A 14426-nucleotide genomic window follows, 5' to 3' on the forward strand; every position below is an offset into this window, starting at 1 on the left:
ACAGAAAGTACACTTCAGCCTGCTGATTTATGGACAATTGTTGTGATTCTCACACTTCAGAGCAGTAGGTCTTATTAACTTGGGTGTAAGTCATTTGATGCTTTCTTTGTTGCTTCTCATCTTATTCAATGCTTTCTCATACTTCCCCTAGTTTTCCCCAAACCAATATTCAATTCATGTTGAAAGGAAAGTACTGTAGGTGTTAATTTACTTGGATGATGTCTTCAGGGATACTTTTACTGCCTTACCTTAGTACCATGCCTTACCTTAGTTAGGGTGCAAATCTAGGTTTTGTAAATACTGTCAGTGAGGAGCAACCAGTGAAGGGTGGCTCAGAGCAAGAGCTTGACGTGGGCGATCAGAGGTTATATCTACAGTGTGAAGCTATGCACTGTAGAAACCAGAGGTGCTTACCAGACTTGGTTTGCATATGAATGTCAGATGACTTTTGACTTCACGTTGGGATGAGACAAATTCTGTCCTGTACCCTGATTTGAGAGTAAGGATACCAAACCGCTCAAGCTGGAAAGGAGCTGTGTTGCACTCAAACAGATCATCTGACAGGCACGTTTTGGGCACCGGGTTGGGAGCACTGTGTATCTCACTTACCCTTCAATTTAAATGTATCCTAAGTCACCCTCTATAAGAACCTGTCTCTCTTCATTACTGTAGAGTGAGCTTCAAGAGACAAACACCACTGCTGGGGCATTTAGATAGGTGGTGAGATTTTTTTAGGCCTTCACCTCCTGTTGGGTTACGATGTCAGCTGCTGTAATCCTCTTGTCTTTATTGCTGAACTATTTTAGCACAAAATTCTTCAGTATTATATCATGCGGTAGTACTGATAAAACCAAAGCTGTTCCGAACTTCAAACAGGAAATAATAAAATAGAAGGTGAGGAAAATTAATTGCATTTATGTCAACTGCCTGTGATGCAAGACTGGGACAAATTAATCTCCAGTGACCTGTTTGCTCCATTGATTTCTTTGGTGTTTTATTAAGGAAGAACATGATCCATTATCTATTGCATTGCTAGGAAATAAAAAAGAACTATGATTAAATATAGCCTCGTAATGAGTTGTAATATTGCTTTATTTTATATACACAAGAAAATACTCTTTTATTATTGTGGCTATTAGAGCATGTCAAATCTCAGATGAAGTTTGCTTTCAGCAGAGAGTTCTTTTTCCATTTTGTGCCAAAATTATGTCTCATTGAAATATTAGTTCATCCAATCTGAACAATGAAGACAGGGTGTTTTGATTTTGGGAACTAGAAACCTTTGCTTTCTCCTGATTTGTTACAGCATTTCTACCTTTCCAAGAGCAGTGTTTCATTTGTTAGGTTCATCTTTTCAAATCTATGTTTCTACAGGACAGAAGTAATAGATCAAGCTGTTGTACATTAATCTTTTCTCAGAAGAACCCCAAAAGTAAATTATTAAACCTAAACTCATTTCAAGAATTTTGTAGTCTGATTGTCATTTTAGTCAATTAGCAGGTATAAATATTAGTATTATGTGAATGCTGACAAGCTTATGGAAGCTACAGGGTGTTTATTTCATTTATTTCAGCTGGACCAAGTTTAAACTTTTTGTTTCTAAGAGATATTTTATGATCATTAAAGTACTGACCAGCTGAGAGCCATAGTGCCACAAACTGGGATGTATTTAAGTAGACTTTAATGATGTGACCTTATTATTCAAAATTCCTAAAACTTCATCTGTTTACAGATTTTTCAGTATTATCGTTGTTGTGTTTGTGTGCAAATGTAAAGACATATGTTAAGCAATTTGTCTTAAGTAGAAGCTGACACAGCGCTAACAGCACTGGAAGCCTGGAAGGCCTGGAGGAGAGGAGAGAAAATACAGCAACTTAGTGTAACAACTGTCAGCTGTGAGAAAGTAGCAGCATTGCTCAACCAGCTACCCCGCTTTAGGGATCTTTCCTTCATACAGCTCCTTGTATTTCTCAGACTGAGAGAGTGAAATTTCTGTGACATACTTAACACTAGGCAAAATATGCTGATAGATTGAAATGTGACTGAAATAGTACATTCGTAAGTTGTGCGTATTTTATAGACTTATAGGCAGTTGTTGGTGTGTTTCTCTGCTTGTTTTAGGGAGCAGGAGGTATTTCCATTGTATCATTAGTGGCAGAAAGCATCTAGTGTTACAGTCCTGCGCCAGAAGTATTAAATAGTTAAACAATATGGTGGCAAAGCAATGGTTAAATGATACATTGATATTAAACATTATAAAACGTAAAGAAGGGGACAAGCCACTCTTTATGTTTCTGTTTGAAAGGAAGGGAGGTAGGATGTAATGCTGGTGAGCCTTTATAATATCTGAAGTCTTATCCCTTTTCAGCGCAATCCTCCCATGCTGGTGAATGATCTGTTTGAAGATATCAAAGATGGGGTAATGCTAATTGCCCTTTTGGAGGTTCTTTCAGGGCAGAAGCTGGTAAGAACTTCCTTCTTTCTGAATATACATGATAGTTGCATAATTTCTCTAGGATATAATTTTCTACTATTTTTCTATATTTGCATACTGTAAAAAACCTGACTGCTACATAGCAAAATAAGTTTATTCACAGAGTGGGCTTACAAAACCAAAAAAAAGATTATTACAGACTGACATGCTTGATTTTATGCATTTTCTGTTAATTTTGTCTTACTAGTTCATAAAAATTGCTTATTTCTGTTAGTCTTTGCAGTTCACCTTGGTGTTACTACTATGACACAAACAAGGTCTAAACTGCAAGCTACTTCTATATATCTTGAAGAAATAATGACAGCTTTTTCTTGTTAAATTTACAGCTTTCTCTCTGAAAAAAAATTGTGAGCCCCTCAAATTTCATGGGGTCTTATATCCATTTACCTTGAGAGCTGCTCTGCTACTTAAAGAACCTTAACTGGTGCCAAATGGCTTTTTCACAGCCAAGTTGTGTACAGAGGCCACGGTGTGCACATGGCAAATAGTCTGTCTCTTGGGAGCCAGGCTAGTTTTGTGCATGTGACATGGGTAAAAAACAAAAGGGTTTTAGGCCAATGGCTCTCACTTTTTCCAAACCAGCTCACAGATCGGGTGGCAGCATCTGAAAGAGTAGGGCAACAGTCCATCATTTGGCTTGCTCTAGGGTTCAGACATTACCTGTTCCCTCACATGCAGGCAATTTGCAAGTGCCACACTTTTGCCCCTTTTTCATATATCACCTCTGTTTTGATAGCAGGTGATACCCAAAATTAGGTAGTAATTCAGACTGCAAGAGTGATTTTACTGTAAGATGGGAAAAAAGCTATACTTCCAAGTGTGTTTCTATTCTGTTGAAATATACCTATTTGTTTCTGTTCGTCTAAGACAGAACGTCTCCCTCTTGTGGCAAAACAGAAGTAGCAGAACAGCAAAAGAATTTTAATGATGGTACCTGTTACAATGAACTTCATTGGATGGTATCCTGCCTACATTAATTAGTGAAAGACAAGCGATATCACAGAATCAGAATAATGTCTGGTTAACTTAAAGGTCATGTATAGCAGAATATGATATTCTGTAGCAACAAGAGGAATTTCAGAATCTATAGCAGGCCTTTGTTAAATCCATTTGTAGTTTTATCAAATGAATTTAAATAATAGTAGTGGTATATTTGCATTACAATATAAGATTCAGTGGGGAATTTTATTCCACTGTAGAGTATTAGAAGCCTAGGATGCGTTCTTGATTTAATTCAAAGAATTCTGTCTTTTTTTAGCCTACATGTCTGAAGCTCAGCAAAATTTCATTGTTCAATGAGGGTTTGTGATAGTTTTTTATCACCAATGAGGTATTAGAGAGAATGGATAAAAATCCTCTAGTTAAAATGTCCTCATTCTTCTTCAGTGCAGACTGATTTTTAAAAATAACAATCACCTTGACTACTTCTTTGCAAGCAAAAGTATTTTGCTGAGAGAATGTTGCCTTCTCTGAAATATATGTGTGTGTGTGTGTGTGTGTATAAAAAGAGAAGTAGTTTATTTTATGTAAGAAAAACAGTTCTCTGATTTGATTAAGTTTATGGGCTGAAGCCGACAGCTTGCATCCTGAGGTTACTAAGACATATTTAACTTTTTAGTAATAGAACTATCACAGTTAGGTCCCCTATTATCTGCTGGTCCTCCCTGTTAGTATATGCAAAAATGGAATTTGACTGTTCCAAGGAACATTTTAACATGTAAATCAGTCTAAGTTATGTACATAGGCATTTATAATAATCTGGAACTTCATTTTTTGCAGCAAATTGAGATAAATCTAATTGGAGTTTACACTGTTCTTTCTCTTTAAGCCTTGTGAGCAGGGACGTCAGCTGAAGAGAATTCACTGGGTTGCCAACATTGGCACAGCTCTTAAGTTTCTAGAAGGAAGACGGGTAGGTTTGGTAGCACTTAGTAGGATTTTTTTCCTTATTTTTTTCTTTCTTTCCTTAAATGTGTGATTTGTATCCGCCCACCTGTTCTTATTCTCCAAAATTTGAGCTATGTATGCAGTCTTCGGTTTCTATACAGTGCCTGTAAAGTACAAATGTCAAGTTCCAACACTAATACGTAGCAATGTATAGGGTAATTTTTTTTTTTTTTTTTTTTTGTAGTTAGAATCACCTTAGATTATCTCCTTCCTTTTTTTTTTTTTAATGTGCTCTTCAGGTCCTCATGTTCCCTACTTTCCTGTTGCTGTTCTCAGCAAAGAACAATGATCTTCAGTTCAGTAGAGGCATTCATTTATAATTAAAAGAATAGATTTATGGACTTCACAAGGTTGTACATGCAAAACTCTACTCCCTGAAAGTATAGACATGAAAATTTAGAACAGTGTGACCACTTATTAGCTTGGCAGGACTTCAGACTAATTCCTGGATTGATTCTGGTAAAGTAGTACTGTGGCCATTTTAGAAATGAAATAAAATATTTTATAAATTTAACAAAAGACAGTGTTGTGGTTTAACCCCAGCCGGCCACTGAGCACCACGCAGCCACTCGCTCACCCCCCTTGGGTGGGATGGGGGAGAGAATCGGAAGGGTAAAAGTGAGAAAACTCGTGGGTTGAGATAAAGACAGTTTAATAGGGAAAGCAAAAGCCATGCATGCAAGCAAAGCAAAGCAAGGAATTGATTCACTACTTCCCATCGGCAGGCAGGTGTTCAGCCATCTCCAGGAAAGCAGGGCTCCATCACGCATAACGGTTACTTTCTTTTGGGAACCCCATCCCTCCAAATGTCCCCCCCCCCTCCTTCTTCTTCCCCCAGCCTTATATGCTGAGCATGATGTCATATGGTATGGAATAGCCCGTTGGCCAGCGGGGCCAGCTGTCCTGGCCACGCTCCCTCCCAGCCCCACACACACCTGGCAGGGCATAGGAAGATGAAAAGTCCTTGACTAGCGTAAACATTACTTAGCAACAACTAAAGCATCAGTGTGTTATCAACACTATTCTCATACTACATCCAAAACACAGCACTATACCTGTTAATAGGAAGAAAATCAACTCCATCCCAGCTGAAATCAGGACAGACAGAAAACCTAAAAGCTCAATGTGATCTAGGTATGAATATCAAATAAAAACAATCTACTTCTACCTTTTTTCCTCATTTTTCTCTCTATATTCTAATGACTTGTATCTGTTTTTTTAAATTAGATTACAGATATTTTGTTCTTCTAATTTTTGCATTTTAGTTCAATTTTTCTCAATGCTGATGAATTTTATGTCTCCACATAACAGCTGATGTTATGTCTCCACGTAACAGCTGATGAATTTTATGTCTCCACAGTGCTGTACACCAGGAGTTATTGGGTTTTGGCATTCTTTCCCTCTCTTTAACCCTATGGCATCTTGACCTAATTATATTTCCCTTATATGGGAAACAATTTTAGCAGATGCCTGTAGAAAGAAATCTATAGGAGAACTTTTTTTAATTCAAAAATGTATAACCAAAGCAAAGACAAATATATTCCCAGAGCAAAATTCAGCTTTAGCTCATGATTTTGCTAGTTTATGTAGGAGTTTGTTAATACAAACCATATCATATGCAGCCTGAGAGTGGAGGCTTAGATACAAAGAGAGCTGCTTTCTGGTGAGACCTGTACAAGATAAGACAAGCCTGGGGTGAAGAGCAAAAAACCCATGCTTCCTTAGTCTACATGTCACAAGGTAGTGGGTGACCCAAACTTTGAATGACCCAGCTTAGATCCCAGGAATAATATGGCAGTGCAGCTAGAAAACTGACCCTGCTGAGGATCAAGATAGATTGCCAGAAGTGGAGTACCGTGGTTTTGCTTGCTGTATCTGGGTATTTTTGTCTGGACTTTTCTTAGTTATTTTTGCATGTACTTTGTATCAATATGCCAGATTTTATTTTAGAGGAAGTTGGAAATATGCAGTGTGTCAGGTAGATTGGTGTGCATTAGCAGGTGGTCTCTAGGCCGAATCCAGCCTGAAGGATGCATCTATCCAGTCTATCACCCTTTTCCTCCCAGAGGAGGTGGGGATGCTGTTCAGACAACAAATGCCTCTTCAGTAGCTGAGTGCAGTCCCTGGCCTGTACTCAAAGGTGAATGAAGGGAGACGGGTGGCTGTGCTCAGCGCTTTGGGGAGTGCCGACAGGGTCTCCTTCCTCCATGGGCTCTCCCATAAGTAAAATTTATTACACATTTAATCAACTTCCTATTTTCACTGTCCAAACAGACTTCTGCAAATACTCCTGTTATACTGCAAAATGCAGCTGGCAATTAACAAATATCATTCTGGACCAAACTGGTTTTCTCATGGTTCTGAAAAGTTTATTTTGTAGTTTTAGATCCTTTTTAATGCAGTATAAGACAAAGGTAACATAATAACTAGACTAGATAGGCTATGCTTCTGTGAACAGTAGCCTAATCAGAAGCTTTAGCTGAGTCCCTGTAAATCTTTTGATCTGTAATACATATAAGAAAAACCTCGCTTTCTAGAAAAATAAAAGCTTTTGTTGGAATTGGTCCAGCCTAGAGAATGAGACTCTTGGTATATTTTTCTTTAGGTAGGTAACAGAAAATTTTCCTTATTGACTGGTAGAGAAGCAAGTAATGTCAATTTTCCCAGAGTTTTGTCAGATTTCTTGGTGGAGAGGATTGGAAATACAACCTGTGGGGATTTCTCCTCTGCCTCTTCCCAAGCAGTTTGTGGAGTTTTAATTCTGAAAAGAGCTTCACAGCCCTGAACAACAATTTTTTTGTTTGCTCTTGACATTATCTAGTGGGTTTCCAGCTGCTGATTCAGAGAACTGCAGTCTTTTCTCTATTTTGGGGAGACAAATGACATCACCTAAAGTGATTCCTCTGCTTTTCTTTAGCCTATTCTCCAAGGTTTTCCATAACCTTTGTCCATGAACAAGCTTGCAGTGCATGAACACTTTAGCAGCCCTTCATATTTATATCATGATTGATGGCAAACTCTTAGTTTTGCTGAGGAAACAAGTATTAACATATCTGATAATTTTCCAATACTACCTGTTTTATTCCATTTCCTTGAGCATTATCTACATGCTAATTTCTTTATGATATACTCTCTATCCCCTCCTTTATTGCCTTTTATCTTAGGAGCTTGTTTTAGGGTGATACTTTATTCAGACTATAGATTAGCATTTGGGAGTTAAGAGTCATGGAATCTGTTCCTGTTTCTGTTGAAAAACTCCACGTGACCTTGGACAACTCATTTTTTCCAACACTTTTCTTATTTTAAAAGAACTATAGTCAGGTTTGTCTTGCAAGGGAGCCTTAATCAGTGGTAATGTCCTTTACAATACAAGGCTCTCTACTGGAGAATTGTGGCATTCTTTTTTCCCTTATCTCTCTTCTATGCTTTCTCCCCTCCTTTTTCCTTTTCTTGTTTATTCTTAAACTCTTCTCTTTTCATTCCAAATCTATTAGAACTATAGCAAGAAACCCCTGCATAATTTAAAATCTATTACGGAGTATTTAATTTGCTTTCCGTACTAATTTTGTTGTAAGATGTGCCAAAAATGTGCTTTCTTTGCATTATGAAATTAAATTAATACATTTACCTAGTAATTAATCATTTAAAACTTATTTTTGTATAATCTTTTTCCCTTTGCTTTTCATGCTAGTCCATATACAGAGGATCTCCGGTTTGTACGATGGTTCTATGTAATTTTTATTGTTCTTTCTGCTTGAAATGAAATAATACTTCTACAAATAATAGCATGCAATGGTCTTAAAAATCTTTCATTACCTATAGCTATACTTGACTAAAAAGTGAAATTGCACCATTCAATTATTTTTTTAATTAAGAAACTTTTATTTGATTGCAAAAATGCATTGAAAATATAAAATCTATTTGAAATGCATTTCATAATTGTTATCATTCCTTGTGTGTGGTAATAACACGTTTTCTTTCCTATATAGATTAAGCTTGTCAACATAAACTCAACCGATATTGCTGATGGCAGGCCTTCTATTGTGCTTGGCTTGGTGTGGACCATAATTTTATATTTTCAGGTACTACATTTTTTATACATCAGTGTAGCATGCTCAAATAATGGTTCAGATCATCATTTCATATGAACTGGTATAGTTCCAGTCTTTCACCATAGCTAAGTCTCTTTATAATTAGCTGAGGATCTGATGCTGAATAAAGCAACAGTTGATGTTAGGAGTGCTTCATGTTGGGTAAAATTAGATACTTGTCTTCGGAATAGATTGGTCTGGGCCTAAAATGGAGTTCCTTCATCACTGGAACATATTCTTCCACTTTCTTTGAGGAATACAACAGAGCAACAGAAGAAAAGAACAGAATTATGGATTCATGGTACAAGTACCTTTAGCACCCTCAGTGGTGACTGTGCTGTATGTCTAATTCCAGTGCGTTTGATGTCAGACAGTAATTATTTTCAAAGAATACATGTAAACATGCTTATTTCACTGGGAGATGCAGAAATTTGCAAGGACAAAATTTAGCTGTGAATGGTGTAGATTGAGAAGGATTTGAATTTGTAGAGGAGAAATCATTTGCATTCTGTTGAAATTAGGTGGGAGGGAAAAACGGTTTTCCTGTACATATGAGTTAACAAAATGAGTCATTGCTCAACAATTAAAAAAACAACTGATTTTGTTGCTCTTCTTTATGGAGTTCTTTGGCTTTGGCTCTCTTCTGGTGTAACTTTCATTTCTCAGGGATGCTGTTCTCCTAAGCACCAACCAATGTGATGCCTCAATGGTTGAGATCTCCTTCTCAGAAGAAAAATTAGCGAGAATGATGTTAACGTTTTTATTTTAATTTGTAGCTCATTGAGATGAATGGGGAAAATTATGCTTCTCAGGGTTACTGAAACTCTGGTTCTCTGCATCAGTTTTACGTGCGTCATTTTTTGAGCTTTTCTGTAGTTGTCACAGGCAGATACACCATTTTAACATGAATGAAAGCAGAAATGCATGAGAGCTGTGGTTCTCATCGTGGCAGACTCATTCTGTGATGTGACAAAACTTTGTTTTTTAAGTAGGCAGCATAGACAATCTTGCAACATCCTCTGGATATAACTTTTTCATGTTAAAAAACCAAATTGTTAGTCAACTTAATGGTCTTAAAAGAATCAAGTTAATAATTTTCATTTGATAAAGGCATGATGCAAATAACTGTCATACACCCTTGGCAAGCACTACTGATGCACTTTGCCTGCAGTACATTCACTATTCCTTCACAAGGTACCTCTAAAGCCACAATTGAATTTGTGCCAAAACAGTACAATGGTAAATAAAGAACTATTCAGATGAGATCATTGAGGTCACTTCCATTCTTTAATTGAATAAGCATCCTCTGAAATTAGTGGATTGTTTTATATTTGAATTCAAGCTAAATGTAAGACATTGTCTCCTATTTCAATGGTAATTTGTCATTATAGATAACATGACACACATGCATATTCTTCTAGCTGTAGGGTGTTAAGAAAGTCAAAGATTGCTAGATGTCTTGTACTTCTGAAATTAAGACCATGGTCTGGGCACATGTTAGTTTATGTTAGTTTAACATTTTTTAAGCTACTTTAATATACAGTTAAATAAGACACAGCATGTTAATCATAGCTTCTGCCCAACTTTGTCAGTTTATTAGGAAATTATTTGAGAAACTGGTGAGAAGTAAGAAGATTACAAACAGTCCATTAATATTTTTCCCCCACAGATTGAAGAGCTTACCAGCAACCTCCCACAGCTGCAGCCATTGTCTAGCAGCGCTTCTTCTGTGGAGAGCGTTGTCAGTTCAGAAACTGCGAGTCCCCCAAGCAAACGGAAGGTGGTAACCAAGGTCCAAGGAAGTGCCAGGAAGGCTTTGTTAAAATGGATACAGTACACGGCAGCAAAGTAAGTAACCTACAAATGAACTGAATTTACATCTTAAGTGCAAAGGTTTTCTTCAGATTCTAAACTCTCTCGGTCAGGGATTGTCCTTTTGCTCTGTATTTATATATCACCTCCCTGTGATCATGTTCTTTTTGACAACTGAGGCTGCTAAATGTTACCACCATACAACAAACAAATAATAAAAAATTATTTGCATTAATTTTACAAGCAATCATATTTTATAGTTTCTGAATAATGAATGGGATTATCTTTGACAGAATGAGGAACTGAAAGGGGAATTAGATGTCTGAATTACAATGTATTGGTCCTGCTGCCAAAACACTCAATGTGACAATGCAAGTCCCACACGACTTAGCGTTCCGCAGTGACGGAGCTTGTAGGAGCAGTAAATTCTGGCAGTTGCTGTTGAAAGGCAGGTGATGAAAAATTATGAATATCATTCTGCAGTTTTGTGATACAAGGGACATATTACTATAAAAATTGTCCTGAATTTTCATTCTTTTTAATCCAAGTTATTTTGGAGTTATTTCTTGCTACCTCTTCTTAACTTAAGAATTTTCTCCTTTATTTGGTATAATTATCCCACATTTGCTCTGTTTCCAAAAAGGCATTAAAAAAAAAGCATAAATTAGATGAAAGATACAATAGTAGTTTTCTGGATTCCACAATAAGAAAATAAAAATCAAAGATGTAAAAGAATAAAATGGATTTATTTGTTCAACTTAAGGAATCACTGCTATATGAAGAGATCAGTCATGTGCAAAATGTGGAGGGGAAATGGCCAATTATGGAATGTTGCCTCAGAGAAAAGAAATATAATTGTAAAAATACAAACTTTCTCCAGTTCTCCAATAAATAGGTAGAATACGGTAATTTATAGTGCAGTACAGTCTAATTTGGCATTTTTCCTATTGCACTGTTGTCAGTAAGAGACAGGCAACTGAAAGTGGTCAGCTGCAATTTCCAGACATGTAAACAAACAAAATACAAAGAGTTTAATAAATGAAACTGTCAACATTATGGAGAAGAGTAGGTGAAACCTGTGGAAAGAAGCCTAGAGGAAGGATGGTACACTTTGCCTAGCCCTGTAATTTGCAAGGGCTAGCTCCTTAAAGTCAGTGAAAGTGTTTCACTGATCACAGTGAGCTTTGAATTAAGCCTTCATTCAGACTTACTGTTGCTGTGAACCTCCCAATGGCAAGACTACCTTAGTGTCTAAGTGTGTCCTCAAAGACAGTTTGCGTGCTCAAAGTAAAAAAACAGTCAAGCAGTCTGTGGATGACCATACCTTTCAGAATTACTTTTAAAAGAAGCAGTCACAAGTGTGATTCAGTTCTGATTATTTTCTCATTGTATATTGCTATTTCTTGATCATTTGTGTTTATTTTTTAGTGGATGCATAAGTGTTCTGGGTGTATGAAATTATAGTATCACTCATGCTTTTGGTAAGAATACAAAGAAATTTGTGTGTTACATTTTCACCTGAACAGCAGTGATGTCGCTGTTCATGCTTTCATTTTAAAAGATAACAGATTAATGCAGTCTTTTTTTATTTTTTGGTATGATACTGATGTTCCTAACTGAACTGCAGTAGTTATAATGGAGGGAGATATGAAGTGCTTTATAGTGAGGGAGAGAATAGTGAATGGAGCTGTGTACATCCACAGACTCTGTGTGTGTTGTACAAGAACCTTGAGAACCTTGGTGCATTTTGTTTGTTCAGAATGCCATTGGCTTATTGCCACTAGTAAGCCCACTGGAGACAAACACAGTATGTATATGACTTGGATCTTCATAGGCAGAAATTAATTTATGCAGCGGATGGATGGAGCTGTAATCAACTTGATTGGCATTGCAGGAACAACAGGTGGTTATTTAGGTTTAATGATGGGTAGTCACTGGGTGGAGCATCCTGTCTCCTTCCCTATTTCATCTAGTCCTGATGTTGCTGTAAGTCACTTATTTTTTCTTCTTTCATATTCTTTAGGCAAGCTGGAATTGAGATCAAAGATTTTGGACAAAGTTGGAGGAGTGGTGTTGCATTTCATTCCGTTATTCATGCTATCCGCCCAGATTTAGTGGACATGGAGAAAGTGAGGGGAAGGTCAAATAGAGAAAACCTGGAAGAAGCCTTCACACTCGCAGAAGCAGAACTAGGAATTCCAAGGCTCCTTGATCCAGAAGGTACCTAATGCATAGTTGAAAAATGTTTGAACTACTTGCATGGGTTAAATCAGATGCACTATTTCATAGTGTTTAGACATTTAAGCAGCATTTTGTGCCATTCAGCTAAAAATTAATTTACCGTGTTCTATACTTGTCTAGATGTGGATGTTGACAAGCCAGATGAAAAGTCTGTCATGACCTATGTAGCCCAGTTTTTGAAGTACTATCCTGATCCTCATCATACAGTGACTGATGTGCAGGACAATGATGTAAGTTTCTCTTGCATAACTACACAAATCAGTTTATTATGAGGGGGGCTTTATAAATACATTTTATAGCTCTCTTATAGTTTATTATGTTTCCTTTTGATGAGCAGTTCAAGTGAAAAGCAAGCACAATAAGAAAATTGGGAAAGATTAGCTGAGAATAATGGAACCAGTGTTGCAGATGTTTACTAGTAGATGGAGAAAATAAAATGGTGATCCTGCAGAGATTTTCCTGTTTTCAGCAGCAGGAGCCAAAAAGAACACAAACCGTTATTATAGATAGTAGCAAAACAATGGATCCTGAAGTACCCTAAGAGGTTTTCGAGCATAACACCAATGAGATTGCAATAATTTGTTACCTGAAGCAATGCGTCACTGCTGTTTCTATCACACTGGGTTTCTGGGTAAGAACAAGAATAGTCCAAGAGATTGCTTAGGTACAGTCTTTGGGCTTTTAGGCTTGGGAGGCAGTTAGAGTTTTGACACAGGTTTCTTTCTATTGCACAGTGATGTTTGACTATTCACCTTAAGGAATTGTTTCCAGTCATGGTTTTTCCTTGTTTTTTTGTTTTGTGTATGCTCTAGTGCATTGGCTTTGCACTAGAATGGCTATACTCAGTGATGCCAAGTGATCATGACTCACTTCCTAATCCTGATCGTTTGCTTTCTTCATGGCAAACACAGGAAACTCTGCTGAGACAATCTGCTCAGCCCCAGCAAGAGAGCAAAAGGAAGCACTTTTTATTTGTGTTTCTTTGCATTCCTTGCAGAGCTATAGAAGAGCTTTGAAAGGAGCAAATCTCCTTCCTTACGACTATGTGTAGCTAAGGCAGCTGTAGCTTTGCTGTCTGATTCCAGTGCCTGAGCACTGGAATTTTTCATTTTCCTGCAACATTGGTCTGAGGACATACGTGTGCCTATGCCTCAGCATCCCATTGAGCAATGGGGCTGCTGAAGCAGAAGGAGCGAGCACTAAAGCCTCATGCTGAGTCCCGTCGTCTTCATACCATGGCACACAATGCAGTTCCAGCCTCAGCCAGGTCTGCTGCCTGTGCTGGGGTTGGATTTTGAGGAACAACCTCACCACCTTCTCCTAAGCTTTATGCAGACATGATTCAGGAGAATGCAGGACTCAGCCACTCCACACTCTGCCTGCCTCTGGCTATACCCACAGAGACAATAGCACATGAGCTGCGAAAGGGAAACTACTGAGTTGCCTCCAGAATTTCCAGTGAATTACTAGGAAGTGAAACAACACAAATTCATCAATTTGACATGCTTAGCTCAAGACCACTTCCTCTTCCTAGATATCACTAAGATATTCCAGTAGCAATCCAGGTGAATTTTGGTAGAACCGCTGGTCCCCTGCATGTCACACTGCAGAAACTAGTAACTCCCAGACTTTGAGAAGAAAGTAAGAGTTTGACATTGCACTAAATTTCTAATGTCATCATTCTTTGTTTCCTTGAGGAAGAATTATATTCCTGCTCTCACCCCTGATGGAGTGCCTGGCAGTTTGAGACAAACTCCACTTCTCCAGTGGAGTCTGCAGCCAAGAATAGCAATGGGGCCCTCAATTTTTTCTGACACAAATTCTAATAATCCATCTCAGGA

General features: G+C 37.6%; 1 protein-coding gene across 1 annotated transcript in view; it reads left to right on the plus strand.

Annotated features, from left to right (window-relative positions):
- Positions 1-2380: 2380 nt before the first annotated feature.
- LOC104084398 (nesprin-1-like) overlaps positions 2381-14426 on the plus strand; it is a gene marked incomplete at its 3' end in the record, with an annotated part of 87190 nt that continues 75144 nt past the window's right edge. Inside the window, exons 1-6 of the mRNA XM_009588227.1 lie at positions 2381-2464; positions 4323-4406; positions 8431-8523; positions 10202-10380; positions 12368-12564; positions 12706-12815. Of these exons, the coding sequence (XP_009586522.1) occupies positions 2381-2464; positions 4323-4406; positions 8431-8523; positions 10202-10380; positions 12368-12564; positions 12706-12815 (747 nt within the window). The remainder of the gene's footprint in view (positions 2465-4322; positions 4407-8430; positions 8524-10201; positions 10381-12367; positions 12565-12705; positions 12816-14426) is intronic.

Source organism: Fulmarus glacialis, unplaced genomic scaffold (assembly GCF_000690835.1).
Source record: "Fulmarus glacialis isolate BGI_N327 unplaced genomic scaffold, ASM69083v1 scaffold4632, whole genome shotgun sequence".
Classification (NCBI taxonomy): domain Eukaryota; kingdom Metazoa; phylum Chordata; class Aves; order Procellariiformes; family Procellariidae; genus Fulmarus; species Fulmarus glacialis.